The sequence below is a fragment of the Podarcis pityusensis genome (genome assembly GCF_964106645.2).
Source record: "Podarcis pityusensis genome assembly, chromosome: 7".
Taxonomy (NCBI): domain Eukaryota; kingdom Metazoa; phylum Chordata; class Lepidosauria; order Squamata; family Lacertidae; genus Podarcis; species Podarcis pityusensis.
This window is the reverse complement of record NC_138031.1, coordinates 66234581-66253013: the sequence shown is the minus strand read 5'-3', so window position 1 is coordinate 66253013 and position 18433 is coordinate 66234581. Positions and strand designations below refer to the sequence as shown.

Sequence of the window (18433 nt, the reverse complement as noted above, 5' to 3'; positions counted from 1 at the left end):
GAAGTCCAACAACATCTGGAGCGTCTCAATTTTCCTGTTCATGATCTATATTCTTATAGATTTGGGGGAGACCCCCCCAAACCCTAGAAATTAAGAAATTGTACGATTTAAATTATTTGGAGTGTGAAGGGAGAAACAAACTGCAGATGAATTCCTGGGCTACCCTATGCAAAATGACCTGGCCAAGCTAGGGCCATTAAGAAACAAATTAGGCCCATTGAGGGCCATGGGCAATGCAAGAGAACTGTCCTTCCCCCTCTCCCCACCTGAGGAAGGAACAGAGACAGGGGTTGGAAGGTTGCCAAGGTAACTGGGTGTGAGGTGAAAGGAAAAGTCTTGAGCAATGATTGCTGGGAAAAAGAAGAGGGAAGGAAGACTAGGATCCATCTTGGGCAGGTTGGCTGCTGGCTGGCTGGCGTACAAGCCCCTCTTGAAATGACCATGCTGTAAGGTCTGGACTCCCTCCTTGCAGACTGAAGGTGTAAATAGGTAAATAAACCATCTTTCTGAAAGCTGCAACAGTCTCCGCTGTGTCTGGAACCCCATGGGCTCTTGCCACCGCTCGGCAGACAGAGGGGGACGCACACAACTTTTGTAACAATATCATGGCACATCAGATCCCAGAGGAGGGAAGTACAGTTCAGCAGTAAAGCACAAGCTTTCTATTCCAAAGATGCCAAGGTCAATCCCTCACAACTCCAAGAAGGGCCGGAAGAGACTCCTGCGTGAACCCCTGGAAACCTTGCTACCGGTTCCGTGTGGACAAGAGCATTGGTCTGACTCGGAACAAAGCATCTTCGATGACTTGCCAAAGTTACTGAGGCAGATCCCCGCCCCCAGGGAGCTTACAAGATGAAACAGACAGTGGGGGGAAACCGAAGGTGCAAAGGGTGGGAGAGACCACAGTGTGTGAGAGGAAGAATGTGAGCAAATGCTGCCGATTCCGCTTCAGGGAGGTTCCAGCAGCAGGCGAGCGACTGAGCGCAGCATTATAGACGGGTCAGGCAATGGGCAGGAGCAAACAACAGCCAGATGATCCAATTGTGGCAACAGCAGCTGTCAGCAATCTCTGGGGGTTGCCTTTTGTCAGAAACATTAAGGAAGCGAGTAAGCCTGTCTGGCTTACGAACAAAGGGCTGCGGTGTTTTTGGAAAAATTCAAGTAATCCACTGCTGGCCGATTTCTCTTGCCTACACCATACATGGTTACGGGAAAAGGGTACACACCATTTACCAACTAAGGGCATTGATACCAACAGGCCTGGTCATCTCCAGGGGTGCGTGGCTTTGCAGTTAGCCTCTGAGCTTCTTGCGATAAGTCATTACAGCCCCATCACGGTAATTACGGATGAAAAAGGTGGCCAAAAGCAGCTCGCAAGCCCACTCACTCAGCAGCCACTTCCTCTCCTAATTGCACACTTATGACCCCAGCTACAGCCAAACTTGGCTGTTGCTGTTGGGGCCAAGATCTAGCCTGGCAAATCAAAGTACAATGTGGGTGGGACTCTTCATGGGCACGCCCACCTTTCCTACTTAGCCCCGCCCACACACTTGGCCAGAGGATCCTATCAATCTATGCGAAGGAAGCCTTTTATGTAAGCTGCATTAAAGGCCATCTCCAAGTACCTTAAATAATAGTAAGTGGATTAGAACCCTAAACCATCTTACACGGACACTTCATTGTGATGGATAGGACTTCCACTTCCATGATGTTCTAAGTAACCCCAGCAGAGTAGTAGAGAATATGCTTTGTACAGAAACAGCCCCAAATTCAAACCCCAGTATCTCCAGAAAGGGCCGGGATATATTCATGTCAGGAACACTGGAAAGCCACTGCCTTTGGGTCCCTAGATGTTGCTGGACTACAACTCCCACCATTCCTAGCCAACATGGCCAATGGTCAGAGATGGTGGGAGTTGCAGTTCAAGAACATCTGGGAACCCAAGGCTGAGAAAGGCTGGTGTACATAATACTGAGCTGGGTGGACCGATGATCTGACTTAGAATCATAGAATTGTAGCATTGGAAGGGTCCACAAGTGTCATCTAGCAATGCAGGAATCTTTTGCCCAGCATGAGGCTCAAACCCATGACCCTGAGATTAAGAGCCTCCTACTCGACCAACTGAGCTCCTGATATAAGGCAGCTTCCTGTGTCCTCCTTTTTATTAAGAGAGACATCACAGTGTATCATGAGGTGGGCATGAAGCATATCATCCAACTTCTTGTCAGGCAGACATAACCAAGTCTGGCCAAAGTGTTCTGCTTCTTTCCTCTTCCCCCACATTGAAAATATCCGGCTTCCTTTTGTCAGCCTCCCACTTTGCAATACGGGCATCACTCCTTGGTACAATGTGGCATCAGGAAGCCATGGGTAGCAGCACCAAGCCATCACACACTGAACGCCACCAACTTCCAACACGATCCGTATCAGTGGGAGCAGCTGGGATGCACACACATGCAAACCACCAGCCCCTGTGGAAATGTGCAAGAAGCCCAGGATCTCTTCTTTTTATTTATTTTTAATATAAACCAAGGATGGGGAATCTGTGACCCTCCAGCTTCCATCAGTCCTGACCACTGGCCAAATGCGAGTCCATTCCTGCATTGCAGGGGGTTGGACGGGATGATCTTTCCAGCAATACAATGCTATGATTCTATAAAGCTAACACCACCATTCTTATGGCCAAAGGAGAAGGCGACTGCAAGAGGCTCCTCTAGCGATTTAAAGAGCATGCACGAGCTGGCCAAGGAGGAACCCAGCTGCAAGTTCTTCGACTAACCGGAGCGTTTCCGCCTGCCTATGCAAAAGACAAAATGCGCCTCCAGGAAACGAGCCGTGAAAACAGCACACTATGTGCGGTGGTGGTGGTGGTGGAGGAGGAGGTTGTTGCGTGGCAAGGTTGGCGCAGATCCAGCCGCGTGAATTATGGGGCGTTTGCTTTCCCCACTATTGGGGACGGAGAGGCAAGACACGAGCTTGCCCAACTGTGTAAGGCTTCTGTCCTACACAGGCTCACAAAACCAGCCTACGCACATGATGATGCGTGTGCCCAAATGGAAGTCCCGCTGACACCTTACCCTCCCCTCCCCAGAAGCAAATAAACTTGCAGCCTCAAGTCTCAGACATTGACCTCGCTGCAGCTTACTTCCGAGTAAACAACCGGGGGGGGGGGAGGTCGGGATGCACGTGCGGACGGCACTCGCCCTCCCCGGAGGGGGGGGGGGAGCAGAGACGGGGCAAACCCAGCCTCCCATTTCTTCAAGCGCCTTCGTTTGCCAGCCACCCACCACCACCACCACAAAAGCAGTCGCTTGTTGCCATTCAGTATCCAGAAAGTTCCCCTTAAAGGAAGCGTCGCTTTTAAACGCCCTATTTCCCACGGATCAAAACAAGCACCGAGTGGGTGGCTTAGTTTGGGGTGGGGGGAAATCCTCTCTATTTGTTTCTTCACTGGATCGTTTCTGAAACCTCGCGCGCGAACGCATTTTTTAAAAAAAACAACAAAAACCCCAGAAACAAAACAGAATAAGCAGCGTTTTTTTACCTTGTTCATCCCATTCCCCATGGCTCTAAGCGGTCTGAAACTTTAGCACCAGAGACTGGAAGCAGCCCAATTGGTGGCACGCCGCAAATAATAAAATAAAATAAAAATGCGCGATGGGCAGAGGAGGAAGTATTTACTCCGTTGTGAATGGGAAATTGGGTAAACGGGGTGGTTGTGTTGTTATTTTGCTGCGCAGCTCGCCAGCATCTCCCCCCCCCCCCCCGCCCGCAAAACTGCCTGCGAGCCCGGGACTTTCCTCCTAGGCGTCTTATGATCGGAGGTTTTTCCGCCCGGCCGCCCCTGGACTCGGCTGGAATCGGAGAAGCAGCTCAGCTTGAACTAGTTGCGAGCTCGCCCTTGCCAGGAATTGCGTCTCGCTCCGGCCCTCCTTGCCTTCAACCACTCCCACGTGCGGTTAAAATCCAGGCGCCGAGCGAGCTTCCCCCGATCTCGCCGCCAGTGACTCTGGGGCTCGTAGTTTTCACGCTAACCCCGCGCCGGGCTAAGCCGCGGCTCGAAGACTACAGCTCCCGGCATGCGCTGCGCCAAGCACGGGCTCTGCCCTTTCGAACGCGTAGCGGAGCGTGAGCTTTCATTCCTGGAAGGATGAGTAAGCGGCGTCTGGGGCTTCTAGGCGAACTGTGGGCGTGGACGTTCAGTTTCTGAGCAGGGGCAGCCCAATTCCGCGACTTACTTCTCTTGCATATAAAATATTTCTATTTTTTGCCGTTCATGCAAATCAGCACTTTGTCAGAAAAGACTTCAAGCCCTCGTTGCAGGATCTTTTTTTTCTTCCAGTAAATGGCTACATTGGAACATTGTTTACCACGACGTGTATTTCGATGTTCCAGTTATAGCAAAGTTTTCGGAGCTGGAGATAAGCAGGAGTTGTTTTGTGGGCGTGTCGAAGGTAGTGTTATCGGCTGTGGTGTGTGCCGTGTTTTCATCCCATCCGTTTTTGCAAATTCCGCCTCCATTGCCCTCAAAACCCCTGTTGTTTTTTACCAGAAGCTATCGTGGGGATTTCTGCATGCAGTTTTTAATCCATCACAACCTACTCAGCTTTAGTGCAATGGAATCCTATTCATGTTTACACCCAGTTAAATTGTTGTTGTTTAGTCGTGTCCGACTCTTCGTGACCCCATGGACCAGAGCACGCCAGGCACTCCTGTCTTCCACTGCCTCCCGCAGTTTGGTACCCAGTTAAATACTCCCTTAAAAAGAGAGGTGGAGCTTAAAGGTAAAGAGACCCCTGACCATTAGGTCCAGTTGTGGCCGACTCTGGGGTTGCGGCGCTCATCTCGCTTTATTGGCCGAGGGAGCCGGTGTACAACTTCCGGGAGGTCATGTGGCCAGTTTCCCTTTCCGCCACAGTGGTACCTATTTATCTACTTGCACTTTGACATGCTTTCGAACTGCTAGGTTGGCAGGAGCAGGGACCGAGCAACGGGAGCTCACCCCGTTGCAGGGATTCAATCCGCCGACCTTCTGATCGGCAAGTCCTGGGCTCTGTGGTTTAACCCACAGCCCAGGTAAAAGAGCTACAAGCTTTAAGAACTTTTTGGGTCTCCTACAGTAGCTAATGGTTTTCTGGTGCTTTGGGTACCTCAAAAGTTAGAGAAACAAGCTTGAAACAGCTGCACGTTAAAAAAAGAATAAATTTAAAACCCAAATATAGTTTACAGCAGGAGTGGGGAACCTGTGGCTCTCCAGATGTTGTTGAACTACAACTCTCATCTTCCCTGTCTGTTGGCCATGCTGGACTGGGGCTGATGGGAGTTGGAGTGCGGCAACTGGAGAGCCAAAACTTTATGGAACTGCACTATTTAAAAGCCATTCTTATAGTTGACAAGCCTTTTTCTTTAGAAGCATCTGCAGTTGCTAGTAACTTAAACAGACCACACCTCCTCCCTATCCTTTATTCTGTTTGCAATAGCCTGTTAGAACATTGATGAAAGGGACCAGGAATCAACATACCAGCAAAGTATGACACAGGTCTGACAGGTCACAAGTAGATTCCACTCTGAGGAGCAAAGTCACCTGTGGTCAGGCTTGGAACTGTGTTTGGAAAACTGGAATGGTTTCCCCCAAAACTTGGTTTATTCTGAGACAAGCTGGATCTAATGGCATCCCTGTGGATATACACCTCATTGAAATTACGGTACATATCTTCTCACTCCTGCTTGTTTGCCAGAAGACAGAATAACAGAGTTAAAAGTCAACTTCAGGTGCAGTGTTGGAAATCCAGGACATTAGTGGTGCTATGCATATATCCCTGTGCAGCTGATTCACAGATGTAGCAGGGGGCCTTTTACCTTAATGGGGGATACAGTAGTACCTCGGGTTACATACGCTTCAGGTTACATACGCTTCAGGTTACAGACTCCTCTAACCCAGAAATAGTACCTTGGGTTAAGAACTTTGCTTCAGGATGAGAACAGAAACCATGCTCCAGCGGCGTGGCGGCAGTGGGAGGCCCCATTAGCTAAAGTGGTGCTTCAGGTTAAGAACAGTTTCAGGTTAAGAATGGACCTCCGGAATGAATTAAGTACTTAACCCGAGGTACCACTGTACTTCCCACCATCACTGAAGCAACAAGGTAGTTAGAGAGAGAAAGGAATGACTTGACCCCCTTTTCCAGCTTTGATTCACATCCTGGCCAGAGAATAATTTATAGGGCTGGAATGTTTGTCTTGCAAGCTAAGACAAGATTCCTTTTTTGAAGCCAGGAAATAAGATTCATAGCATCTCAAGAAGAACCCTGCTCATATTCCATAAAAGAAATAGGACATAATTAAGACATTACTCCAATACAGTGATACCTTGGGTTACAGACGGTTCAGGTTACAGACTCCGCTAACCCAGAAATAGTACCTCGGGTTAAGAACTTTGCTTCAGGATGAGAACAGAAATCGTGCTCGGGCAGCGTGGCAGCAGCGGGAGGCAAAGTGGTGCTTCAGGTTAAGAACAGTTTCAGGTTAAGAACGGACCTCCGGAATGAATTAAGTTCTTAACCCAAGGTACCACTGTATTAGGTGCTAATTTATCATGTTTGTATCTCTCTCCAAGCTGTATTGTTTAATTTAGGCTATGAGACAATTGGCTGCACAATGAGCTTCTGCTAGAATTTTCACATCGAAATCCCAAGGACTCTTACAACTGCAGCATGTATATAGTTCAGTGGGCACCCATGATTGTGATAGTATGGAGAAAATAGATATCTCGGACCGGGGGTATGGATTTTGTACATTACAAAACCCACTCAGGAAGCCCTATGGTCATTCCGATTTAATGCCATATACTAAATGAGCCACACTTCTCTCTCAGCCTAAAGGGATGGCTGGGATTAGGTACAGTCCACCAGGCAAAATAGTGTCATCCTTCAGTAATCTGTCATACAGTGATAAGAATAAGGCATTCCTCCAGCAACAACAAAAAGGCATCATAGCTAATTTTGCACAGCTGAGAATAATAGAGATAAAAAGCCAAAAATACTTTGTTGGTTGACTTCCATATCTTTTGCTTGTATGTGTATGCCTATTTATAGCAAGGAAAGGGCCCAGGTGACTTTCCTGATGTAGTTGGACCACAGCTATCATCACCCCTGGCTGAGGCCAAAGGTAGCTAGAGGTCAGCAACATCTGGAAAACCACAGGTTCACTACCCTGACTCATAGCTCCATTCTCAAAAGCCCAAGTCCCTTAAAAAATGAAGAATAACCAGAGTTCCCTTTTGCAATCTGAAGGATGGTTCTGCACATTATTGGCCTTTGTTCAAATTCAGCAAAGGTCCTAACCAGATGCAGAAAAGGGTAGTACTAGAATGACACTTGTTGCAAATCTCTGTCTTGATAAATTGGGCAGATGGAAAAAGGAAGGTCTGTCAAGCCCAGGACCTGTTGTAGGAGGAAGGGCGCCTTCATCCCATTGTTATTGTGACTGTGTAGATGGCATGGCCTGTGTGAAGTTCCCAAAGCTTCCTGTGGCCTACATTGTGGATGGGAAGTGACAGGCAAACAATGACATACTCCCACCTTTAAGACCACAAAATGCATAAACCTCAGCCAGTTCCTCTCTGTCCAGGTTCTGTCATTGCATGGCGCTGGCCAGTGCAAAGGATGAAGTCCTCTAAAAATCATTGCTCTCCATTGTTAAATTTCACCTTGGAAAAAGCACCCAAAGTTAACCCTCACCCCAGACATAAGAGGAGAAAGAATTACTTTGCAATCAGGGTGGCAGCTACTGCAATGACAACCCACCTCTCCCTGCTAGAAGGCAAGTATGTAATCAAAGAGACAGGAAATACCATATTTTTCGCTCTATAAGACGCACCAGACCATAAGACGCGCCTTGTTTTTGGAGGAGGAAAACAAGAAAAAAAATATTCTGAATCTCAGAAGCCAGAACAACAAGAGGGATCGCTGCGCAGTGAAAGCAGCGACTCTCTTGCTGTTCTGGCTTCTGGGATAGCTGTGCAGCCTGCATTCGCTCCATAAGACGCACACACATTTCCCCTTACTTTTTAGGAGGGAAAAAGTGAGTCTTATAGAGCAAAAAAATACGGTATGTGAACTGGTGACTTCTACAAAGTGGAAGCTGAATGGGCTGAATGGACCGGGGAGGTTTTTGTGCCACTGTCCTGCTTCATCCAAAAATTGATCTCAGGGTAGATAAAATAATTTAAAAACAAGAATTGCAAAATAAAGCATCACCAACAATTCCCTAAAGTTAATAATGAAAAACCATTCAGCCAGCTAGAAATGCCCTAATGTAAAACGCTGAGGCAAAAGGGGTTTAATCTGATGCTGGAAATAATACGGTGTCAGTGCCAGACCTTACCTCAGAGCAGGCTATTATTATTATTATTATTATTATTATTATTATACCCCACCCTTCTGAACCTCCATGATGCACTTCATCTAATGATGGAACATGAGGAAAGGCACCCAAAATATAATAGTCTTTGCCACAGCTTTCCACTGGAAACTGTCACCCTCAGCGAAGTCATTTCACTAGCAAACAAATCACTTGACCAAATATTTCTGTAAATAAAAGCAAGCAGCCACTCCAGGAAATTTCACAATATCCTTTTATATTATTGTTGTTGTTATTTCACCTGCTGTGATGGTTCCTTTATTTGTCACTGTCGCACAGAAAATGAAACTTATCTTAATCTGCTTGAATATCTGGGCAGTGCAGTAATGTAGAGAGACAATTTCATATTTAGGAGCTTTTCCACTGCTGAGTAATTTTACTGTTTAATATAAACTGATAGTATCTGGCCAAATATTCGGGGGGTAAGTCACTATAGAAATGAAGGTAGGTTTCCTGTGTTGGTTGGAGTATTTTGCCAAAATGTCTTGTCGTAGTTTCAGAGCTGAAACCATATCAAACCATTTTCAGAGTTTCACTGTTTCTTCTGTCGTCGTGAAGCAGGTGTGTTTCACCGTCTTAGTCAGCTGTGCATCTCAACATGATTTTCAGCACAGAACCAGTCAACAGTATCCTCTAACTCAAAATTGCATATACAGGAGGACATCTCAAAATGTACGATGACAAAGGGACTTGAATTGCAAAGCCAGAAGGGCAAAAACTCACCATCCCCTAATTGGTGGTCTGAAGATCTTGCTGCCCTTTCTACGTTTAAACACGTGGCTTATAGTGATCAATATTTAGATACCTGTTTGGACATATGGACTGCATATGTCCTGTTGAGTGCAATGAGGTTTAGGTAAAGGTAAAGGGACCCCTGACCATTAGGTCCAGTCATAGCCGACTCTGGGGTTGCAGCGCTCATCTCACTTTATTGGCCGAGGGAGCCGGCGTACATGGCCAGCATGACTAAGCCGCTTCTGGTGAACCAAAGCAGCGCACAGAAACGCTGTTTACCTTCCCGCTGGAGTGGTACCTATTTATCTACTTGCACTTTGACGTGCTTTCGAACTGCTAGATTGGCAGGAGCAGGGACCGAGCAACAGGAGCTCACCCCGTTGCGGGGATTCAAACCGCCAACCTTCTGATTGGCAAGCCCTAGGCTCTGTGGTTTAACCCACAGCGCCACCCGCATCCCAACACAATGAGGTTTACTTCCATTTAAATTAGTATAGCAGCTTCTACAACATCTGGAAAGCCAAAGGTTCCCCACACATGAAGTATAGAATTGGAGGATGTTTGTAACAGAAGTGTGTAGATACAAATACATATAGGCAACAATGAGTCCTGTGGCATCTTCAAGACTAAACAAATTTGTTATGGTATAAGCTTTTGTGGACATTTTATGCCACAATGTATTTGCTGGGTGTGTGTTTTTTACTTTTTCTTTGCCACAATGTATTTGTTACTTTTTAAAGTGCTGGAAGACTCTTCCTTGACTGTTTCCAAATGTGGTGGATGTTGACATTCATAGGTGTTTATAATCTCAGATGAGCTTCGTGGATTTGCTTCTATATTCCCACACCAGAGATTACAAGCACACAAGCACATTATAAGAGGCTGCCAACCCCAAACTGCAGATGTGTTACTCTTTGGCATTCATAGTTTGAAGTCCAACACAGGATGCATACTATGGTTTGTTCTCAGTGAACCAAACTACAGCTTAGAGCTTAGTGGAACTACGTGAATGTGTGGCTCCCAGAGAGAAGCTTGCAGCCTCCCTGGTCCTTTATGTTCCTGCACCACACTGAGCTAAGCCAAGGTTTGGCTTAATTCAGGGGTGGGGAACTTTTGGCCTTCCTGAGAGTTGTTGGACTACAACTCCCATCAACCTTGACTATTGGCCATACTAGCGAGGGCTGATGGGAGGGGTGGTCCAGAAACATCTGGAGGTTCAAAGGTTTCCAACTCCTCGCTTAGTAGGAGTTCTCTCCTCACTGAACACAAACTGATCTAACACAGGCATAGATGCAAGGGAGCCAGTATGGTCAGGGATGATGGGAGTTGTAGTTCCATAACATCTGGAAAACACCACATTAGCACATTGCCAGAGCACCCCAGTGCTACAGTGCCCCGAAAGCAGGAACACACCCCATAATGTGTTTTTGTGTGTGTGTGATGAAAAATTGCAGGATTTCAGCAGGAAGCTATGGGCCATGTGTGGCGTACTAATCATGCCACATATCCCTCCAGAAATATACTCGGAGTTGAGTGTTGATTTCATGCTCTTTATTTCAGCTTGTGGTAAACAGTGAGTGAGTGGCTTTCCCCCAAAACCTCTGGCTATATATATATTATTTTCACAATGGGTCCCGTGTGATTGGCTGATTCAACTCCCCTCCTGGAACCTGATTGGACTGTTCCTGCTGGCCAATCAGGTTGCTGATTCACTTCCTCCTGGAGCTGGATTGGGCTGCTCCTGCAGGCCCATCAGGTTGCTGATTCACTTCCTCCTGGAGCCAGATTGGGTGGCTCTTGTAGACCAATCAGGTTGCTGCCTTCTAGGATCCTACCACCCTATTGTTCTAGGATCCAAGCTCAGTACATAACACCTCCCTAGAAAGTTTTAAGTTCACAGACCATCTTGACCAGGCATAGGCAAACTTGACCCTCCAGATGTTTTGAGACTACAATTCCCATCATCCCTGACCACTGGTCCTGTTAGCTAGGGATGATGGGAGTTGTAGTTCCAAAACATCTGGAGGGTGGAGTTGAGTGCACATTAAAAGACTCGTCCAGTGGTGCCCCCAGCTCTTTTCCTCCTGAGGTGCATCAGAGGTGCTTTAAGGCCTTATCTTTTGGGAATCAGCTGGGAAAGCCACAATAAAAGGACAGCCAAAGTGATTGGGTGGCTTCTCTAACAAAGAATGCTGGGACTTTTTAGTTTTTAGGCCAAGGAACGCGTACACGAATGCTTATACTTGCGCAACATGTTCATCAAAATGCATATATTTGTGAAAATAACAGATTCTGTTAAAGGAAATGGCATGTAAAAATGCATATATCAGGCAAAAGTGTGTTAAAATGTAGATGTTCAGGGAAAATTTGCACTAATTCGCCGGTGAATTTTCATGCGGTTTTAACAATAATAAATGAACTAGCGAAGATGTGAACCTAAGGCTGGAAAAATAAGAAACCGAGAGAAACTGAAATTGACAGGTACATCCATTCTCTGCGCCTCAGATGGCATTGATGAAGATTCCAGGTTTCAGGGAAAGAGTGGGCGAGCGCATAACTGCAGTGTGCTTTATGCTTTCTGTTCTGCTAAAAGTCTGTCACCTTCCTAGAGACTTCGCTCTTTTGTCTTGAGTAGCTCACCACAGGATAGCGATATGAAAGCCCCTAATTCAAGGCCCAGCTATTACTGACAGCTTATTGCTTCCATTTTGATCATGTTTTAAATTCGTCGTTTTGGTTTCATAAGATCATGCAATCACGTTTTTCCTGGTTTGGTCCAGGAACGTTACTCAAGTTGCATTGTGCTCGATCCGTTGAAACGTGATAGATATGATGTCATGGACTGACTGGACGGACTAATGTTGAAGCTTTAAGAAATATGGCTTATTCACCTATTTACACCTTCAGTCTGCAAGGAGGGAGTCCAGATCTTACAGCATGGTCATTTCGAGAGGGGTTTATACCCCACAGCAGTGCAGCCCTGGAGTCTAAGGCATTTCTCCCAGCCAGCCTGCAGCCAGCCTGCCCAAGATGGATCCATGTCTCTTCCTTTTCCTTCTTCCCAGCAGCCCTTGCTCAAAACTCTTTTCCTGTCACCTCAACCACAGTTACCCTGGCAACCTTGCAAACTCTCAGTCTCTGTTCACACCTCAAGGCAAGGTGAGGAGGACAGTTCTCTTGCATTGCCAGTGGCCCTCAATGGCCCTGTATTGTGTCTACCTTTGCCAGGTTGCTTTGCCTAGGGTAGCCCAGGAATTCCTCTGAAGCTTGTATTTCTCTCTTCACATCCCAAATAATCAAAATCCTACCATTTATTCATTTCTAGGGTTTTGCCCCCACCCTGGGTCTATAACAATATGTACAGGAGTCAAGAGCTTTGTAGCTTTCATTTCTGCTGCATTGTTACTTTCATTTATGTATTTATATAAAAGTTGTGCATAAATGCTCAAGGAGCATAGTGGGGTATTACATACCCTCCAACACTTCTCTGACGAAAATAGGGAAGTCCTATTCCATAATAATATTTTTATTATTTATACCCCACCCATCTAACCGGGTTGCCCCTGCCACTCTGGGTGGCTTCCAACATTTAAAAAAACATAATTAAACGTTGTTGTTATTTAGTCATTTAGTCTCGTCCAACTCTTCATGACCCCATGGACCAGAGCATGCCAGGCACTCCTGTCTTCCACTGCCTCCCGCAGTTTGGTCAAACTCATGCTGGTAGCTTCGAGAACACTGTCCAACCATCTCGTCCTCTGTCGTCCCCTTCTCCTAGTGCCCTCAATCTTTCCCAACATCAGGGGCTTTTCCAGGGAGTCTTCTCTTCTCATGAGGTGGCCAAAGTACTGGAGCCTCAGCTTCAGGATCTGTCCTTCCAGTGAGCACTCAGGGCTGATTTCCTTAAGGATGGATAGGTTTGATCTTTTTGCAGTCCATGGGACTCTCAAGAATCTCCTCCATAATTCGAAAGCAATCAATTAAACATTACACTTTTTTAAAACAACAACTTCCCCATTCAGGGCTGCTCTCAGATGGTTCAGGGGTTGGATAACTCCATACCCTCCAACATTACTCTGATTAAAATAGGGACCTCCTTCCATACCCTCTGACATTTCTTCAATGAAAATAGGGACATCCTAAGGAAAAGCAGGGCATTCTAGGATCAAACCAAAAAGTGGGACAGATTCTGTAAATCTGGGACTGGTGTCTGGAATTAATAAATAGCTGTGCTTCCGAAGAGCACTGTTGACAATTCTTGCTCTCCTCTCAAATTATACCCACTGTAGAACAAATAGGGTTACTGCAAAAGTTTTTGTAGCCACATGGCCATTTTTGCAGAGGAGAGGTCTTGTGCACTGTGGTCTCATCATTGGGGACTCCCCCCCCCCCTTTTGTGACTACACCTGAATTTCCCCTGAGAGGGGAGTTCCCCACTCACTCAGAAGCACATGCGAGCAGCATTTGTCTTAAGAACTCCCAAGAGAGGCTGAAGTGAACACTGTGTGGAGGAAGAATGAAACTCTTTCAAGCCATCCTTTTATACTAGGTCATTAGTTGTTATAAAGATTTTGTGCTCTGAGAGAAAAACCACTTGAAGAATTTGTGAAGTAAAAGGAGTTTGACACACTGGAGTCTCCCTTCCTGGCTCTTTCTCGATGGGAGAGGTTTTCTCTCACGCCAAGTGCAAATGTACCTCACTTCAATGGTAGCTTTTCCTTCATGCAAGTTGTGTGGATGGGGCTGAGCTAAACTAGGACTACAGCAGTGGGCTAAACTCCCTTACCATCCCTCTAGGGTCCCAATCCAGATTGGGGTGAGCTCCCGTTGCCCGGTCCCTGCTCCTGCCCACCTAGCAGTTTGAAAGCATGTCAAAGTGCAAGTAGATAAATAGGTACCGCTCCAGCAGGAAGGTAAACGGCGTTTCCGTGCGTTGCTCTGGTTCGCCAGAAGCGGCTTAGTCATGCTGGCCACATAACCCGGAAGCTGTATGCCGGCTCCCTCGGCCAATAAAGTGAGATGAGCACCGCAACCACAGAGTCAGCCATGATTGGACCTAATGGTCAGGGGTCCCTTTACCTTTAACTTTAAATTGGAACTAAGGCTATCTTGAGATACTATGTTTATCTCATGCTTGTTTTCTCCTGCTCTGGAGGGTAGGACTCGAACCAAAGACTTCAAGTTACAAGAAAGGAGGTTCTGACTAAACATTCGGGGGGGGGGGAGACTTTCTGAGAGTAAGAGCTGTTTGGAAGTGGAACCAACTCTCACGAGAGGTTGTGGACTCTCCTTCTTTGGAAGTTTTTAAGCAGAGGTTGGATGGTCATCTGTCATGGATGCTTTAGCCGAGGTTCCTGCATTCCAGGGGGGCTGGACTAGATGACTCTATGGTCCCGTCCAGCTCAAAGATTCTATGATTCGTGGCAAAGCAGTATTAGAGTCACATACCACATTTCACAGATAACATCCATTTGTTGCTGATAATTGGCACTGTAATCCTTGGTAGAAAAATCATGACTGTTGATTTCACTTATAGGATACAGCCTAATATGTGAAATCTGGTAATAAACTGTGCAGTAATGCTACATTACAGGATACAATGCTAGGGTTTCTTTGTGTGTGGCTTGGACAGTAATTTGGATTGAACCAACTCTGATCATGGGTGTAGCCAGGGGGGTTGCAGGGGGAACAGCTGCCCCCCCAAATCAAGTAAATAAATAAAAATACTTAACTGACTGACCAAGTGCATCACAGATAACTCGATTCTTCCTCCCTGACAAAAAAACCCTGCCCCCCTCCCTAAAATAAATCCTGGCTACGCCCATGACCCTGATACTGAATTTCCAGGTTTCGTGTGGACCAAAATACTAAGACACATTCCTGCAGCTTTTTGTCAGTCTGATGTGGATACACAGATATCATTGGACTACAGCTTCCATCAGCTGAGCTGGCTGGGGCTGATGGGAGTTGTACACAGCATTGCCACGTTGGCAATTCCTGTCTTCCTGAGATGGCATAGACTTGGTTCAGGGCTTATATGAATCATCACTCGCTGCAGATATGGACAGAGAGGGGGAAAAGCTATCCCCATAGCCCACTGGAAGCTACCGATTCTCCTATACAGACAGGTACACACACTACTACTGTATGTTCGTTTTCACCTGGTTCGTTTTTAAAAATAAGTAAGTGTTTGACTTCTAACTAGCATACCCACGTGAAGTAAAGGTTTAGTGTTCCAAGACAAAGGAGGGGTAGAAGAGACGGGAAGAGTTAGAGGAGTATTGAACCAGAAAATATTTGGAGAATGGAGAATATTTAAGGATCATATAAGATCATATTGTACCAACCACACCATATTAGCAGAACTTGAGAGACACTTGTAAACACAACAAATACCATTTGTGGAGTAGATGGGAACAATATTAAAGGATAAAAAAACTGTGCGAAAAAACGACAGTATAAACAGTACAATGAGAGTGATTGGAAGACTCATTTTGTCAGAAGTCTTTTTTATTTAAGTGTTTAATTAAGCATTAATTAGGAAGATTAAAGTTTTTTCATGTACGTAAATTTGCTTTTTCTTCTTTCTTTTTTCTGTATTTTTTTCTTTCTTTCTTAATACTTTTTTCTTTAATTTTCTTTTTGTAGTATGAGATTGTAAATTCTTTGCATAAGTGTGTGATTTAAATTAATAAAGATTATTTAAGAGAAAAAAAGAAAAAGAAAGGAGGGGTAGAATTATGCTAACAGGAGGGGGGGCACCAGTTGAGAGAGAAAGCATGAGAAAGATGGTTCAAAATGAAAAGAAAAGCCTGAAGGAAGTTGCTGAGTGGGGGAAAGCCCCAAAGTAACGGTCATACTGCCCGTGACCAGGCAGCAAACCCTACAAACCAAGGGCCTGGAAAGAGGGGTCACATACACGATACGAGTTTGGCTACTGAGACCCACAAGGTGGAAGGAGCACTGAAGCCAAAGAGGAGGAGGGTCTCAAGGTCCCAGCTTCTCAAAGGTATATACTGATTCAAGTTGCCAGAGTAAACTATAATCTCCTGCTAAGTTTGCGAGTCTGTCAGTCAGCATGCCTCCATGACTGAGGCCCCGGCCATTTTGAAACTCCAGAAACTCGCACGCCATCTCAAATTGACCGCTTCCTGTTAGGATAAGCTTAGCTCTCAGACTTGGAGCCGATTGTGGTAGAGCACAAAGTTTGCATTCGCAAGGTCCCAGATTCAACCCCTGACACATCCTCTCTGGAAAGACAAAACATTCCCTCAGAAAAACTACTCTGGGTGTTGCTGTTTTCAAACGGGATTCAGTCACATGCTGTCCAATCCAGGATGAAATATACTCGGAGTCAAGTGTGGATTTCATGCTCTTTATTCAGCTCATAGTAGTGAGGAATGGAATGTAAAGAAAGCAAGTGCTATCCCACACTTTCTAGTGCATTTCTGATCTCACGGAGACGCCATCTTGTGACACAGGACCTCCCAATCCACAGTAATAGTACAACCTGTGTTATGTACTGAGTTGAATACGATCCAAATTGCAGCAGTCTGATTGGTCCTAGAACAATAGGATTCAGAATGCAGCAGTCTGATTGGTCCGCAGGAGCCACCCAATCCAACTCCAGGTGGAAGTGAATCCGCAACCTGATTGGCCTACAGGAGAATCCCGGAATTAGCCAATCAAGTGGGGCCCACTTGATTGGCCCATTTCCCCAACCAGCCTTGACACACCAGACCGTCCAAATGTCCCTATTTTCCAAGGATTTGCAGAACCTGTCCCGGTTTCTGATTTGATCTCAGAATGTCCCACTTTTCCTTAGGATGTCCCTATTTTCATAAGAGATGTTGGAGAGTATGGAGTTATCTGACCCTTGAGCCATCTGAAGGCAGCCATGTATACTGTTTTTTTAAAAAAAGTTTAATGTTTTATTATGTTTTTATATATGTTGCAAGCCACCCAGAGAGGCTGGGGCAACCCAGTCAGATAGTATAATTCTTATTATGGGATGGGACACCCCTATTTTCATTGGAGAAATGTTGGAGGCAGGGTATGGTGCACATATAACTTTCTTCTTTCCTGTTTCTGCAATCAGCGTCGTGTAAAGCATGATATTTTTTCCTCATCCCACGAGTGTCTAGCACATAAAATTTCCTCCCCCAGTTCTCTTTTCTCCTCCCCTCTTGCGCTTTCTATTCTCCATATTCTCCTCCTTTCACAGATGTGTAGTGATTCACCCCATCTCCTGTTAACTTCACCCCATGCTTGTCATGTGACATTCTGTTGTTCACCTCAACCCAAGGTTCTGCATGACTGACTGAAGGCAGAGCCTGGGGACAGTGACAAGAATGTGGAAACATTACTGAAGGACATCTTTTAAAAAGATATATAGCAAGCATTTTGAGGAGCTGCTAGCAATGGGGGTTCCCCTTCTTTCCCATGACAGAGCTTTGCTGAACTTTCCCGGCAACAGTGTAAATATATATACAGTGGTACCTCAGGTTAAGTACTTAATTTGTTCCAAAGGTCCATTCTTAACCTGAAACTGTTCTTAACCTGAAGCACCACTTCAGCTAATGGGGCCTCCCGCTGCTGCTGTGCCGCCGGAGCACGATTTCTGTTCTCATCCTGAAGCAAAGTTCTTAACCCGAGGTAATATTTCTGGGTTAGCAGAGTCTGTAACCTGCAGCGTATGTAACCCGCGGTACCACTGTATATATATATAATTTTTAACTGCTCAGGAATATGCTAGATCACAAAGCCTTGCAGCATAATATTAAATGTAACATCTTCTTATGCAGAATGAGTTTGGTTTATAACCATGTGGAAAGTGAAGGACTCGAAAGAACAATATTACTCCTGTAGTGAGAAAGCCATCTTTACTGAAAAAACAACATTTTCACTAAGGACTTTAGCCATTATTGTTGCTGTTGCATATTTACTCAAATCACAATTTGAGATGCTGGATTTGCTCTTTATTTTCTTTAGGCTGTGCTACTTGTTTACACTTCCACACTCTGAAAACCAGTGCTTCCAGAGCACCTGTATCATGGACGTATTATAATTTTAAATTCAGAAAACGGTTATCTGGAGTTCGGAAAACACTGCCTTGTGCACAAAGTACTGTTGATATCACTCATATTGTACTCAGCAGGGAAACCTCTCTGAGAAGAAAGGAGATCTCAGGCACATTGAAACTAAACGGTGAAGAATGAAAGTACCACCTGCGTTGTAATAACAATAAAAAATAAATCTGCCCCTTCTCTCTCTCTCTCTC

The 18433-nt window shown here is 45.6% G+C and overlaps 1 protein-coding gene across 1 annotated transcript in view; it reads right to left on the bottom strand.

Moving 5' to 3' along the window:
* The window catches only part of DUSP22 (dual specificity phosphatase 22), a 44477-nt gene extending 40572 nt beyond the window's left edge, over positions 1 to 3905 (bottom strand). Inside the window, exon 1 of the mRNA XM_081015035.1 lies at positions 3545 to 3905. Within this exon, the coding sequence (XP_080871161.1) occupies positions 3545 to 3565 (21 nt within the window). The 5' untranslated portion in view covers positions 3566 to 3905. The remainder of the gene's footprint in view (positions 1 to 3544) is intronic.
* Between the last annotated feature and the right edge of the window lie 14528 nt (positions 3906 to 18433).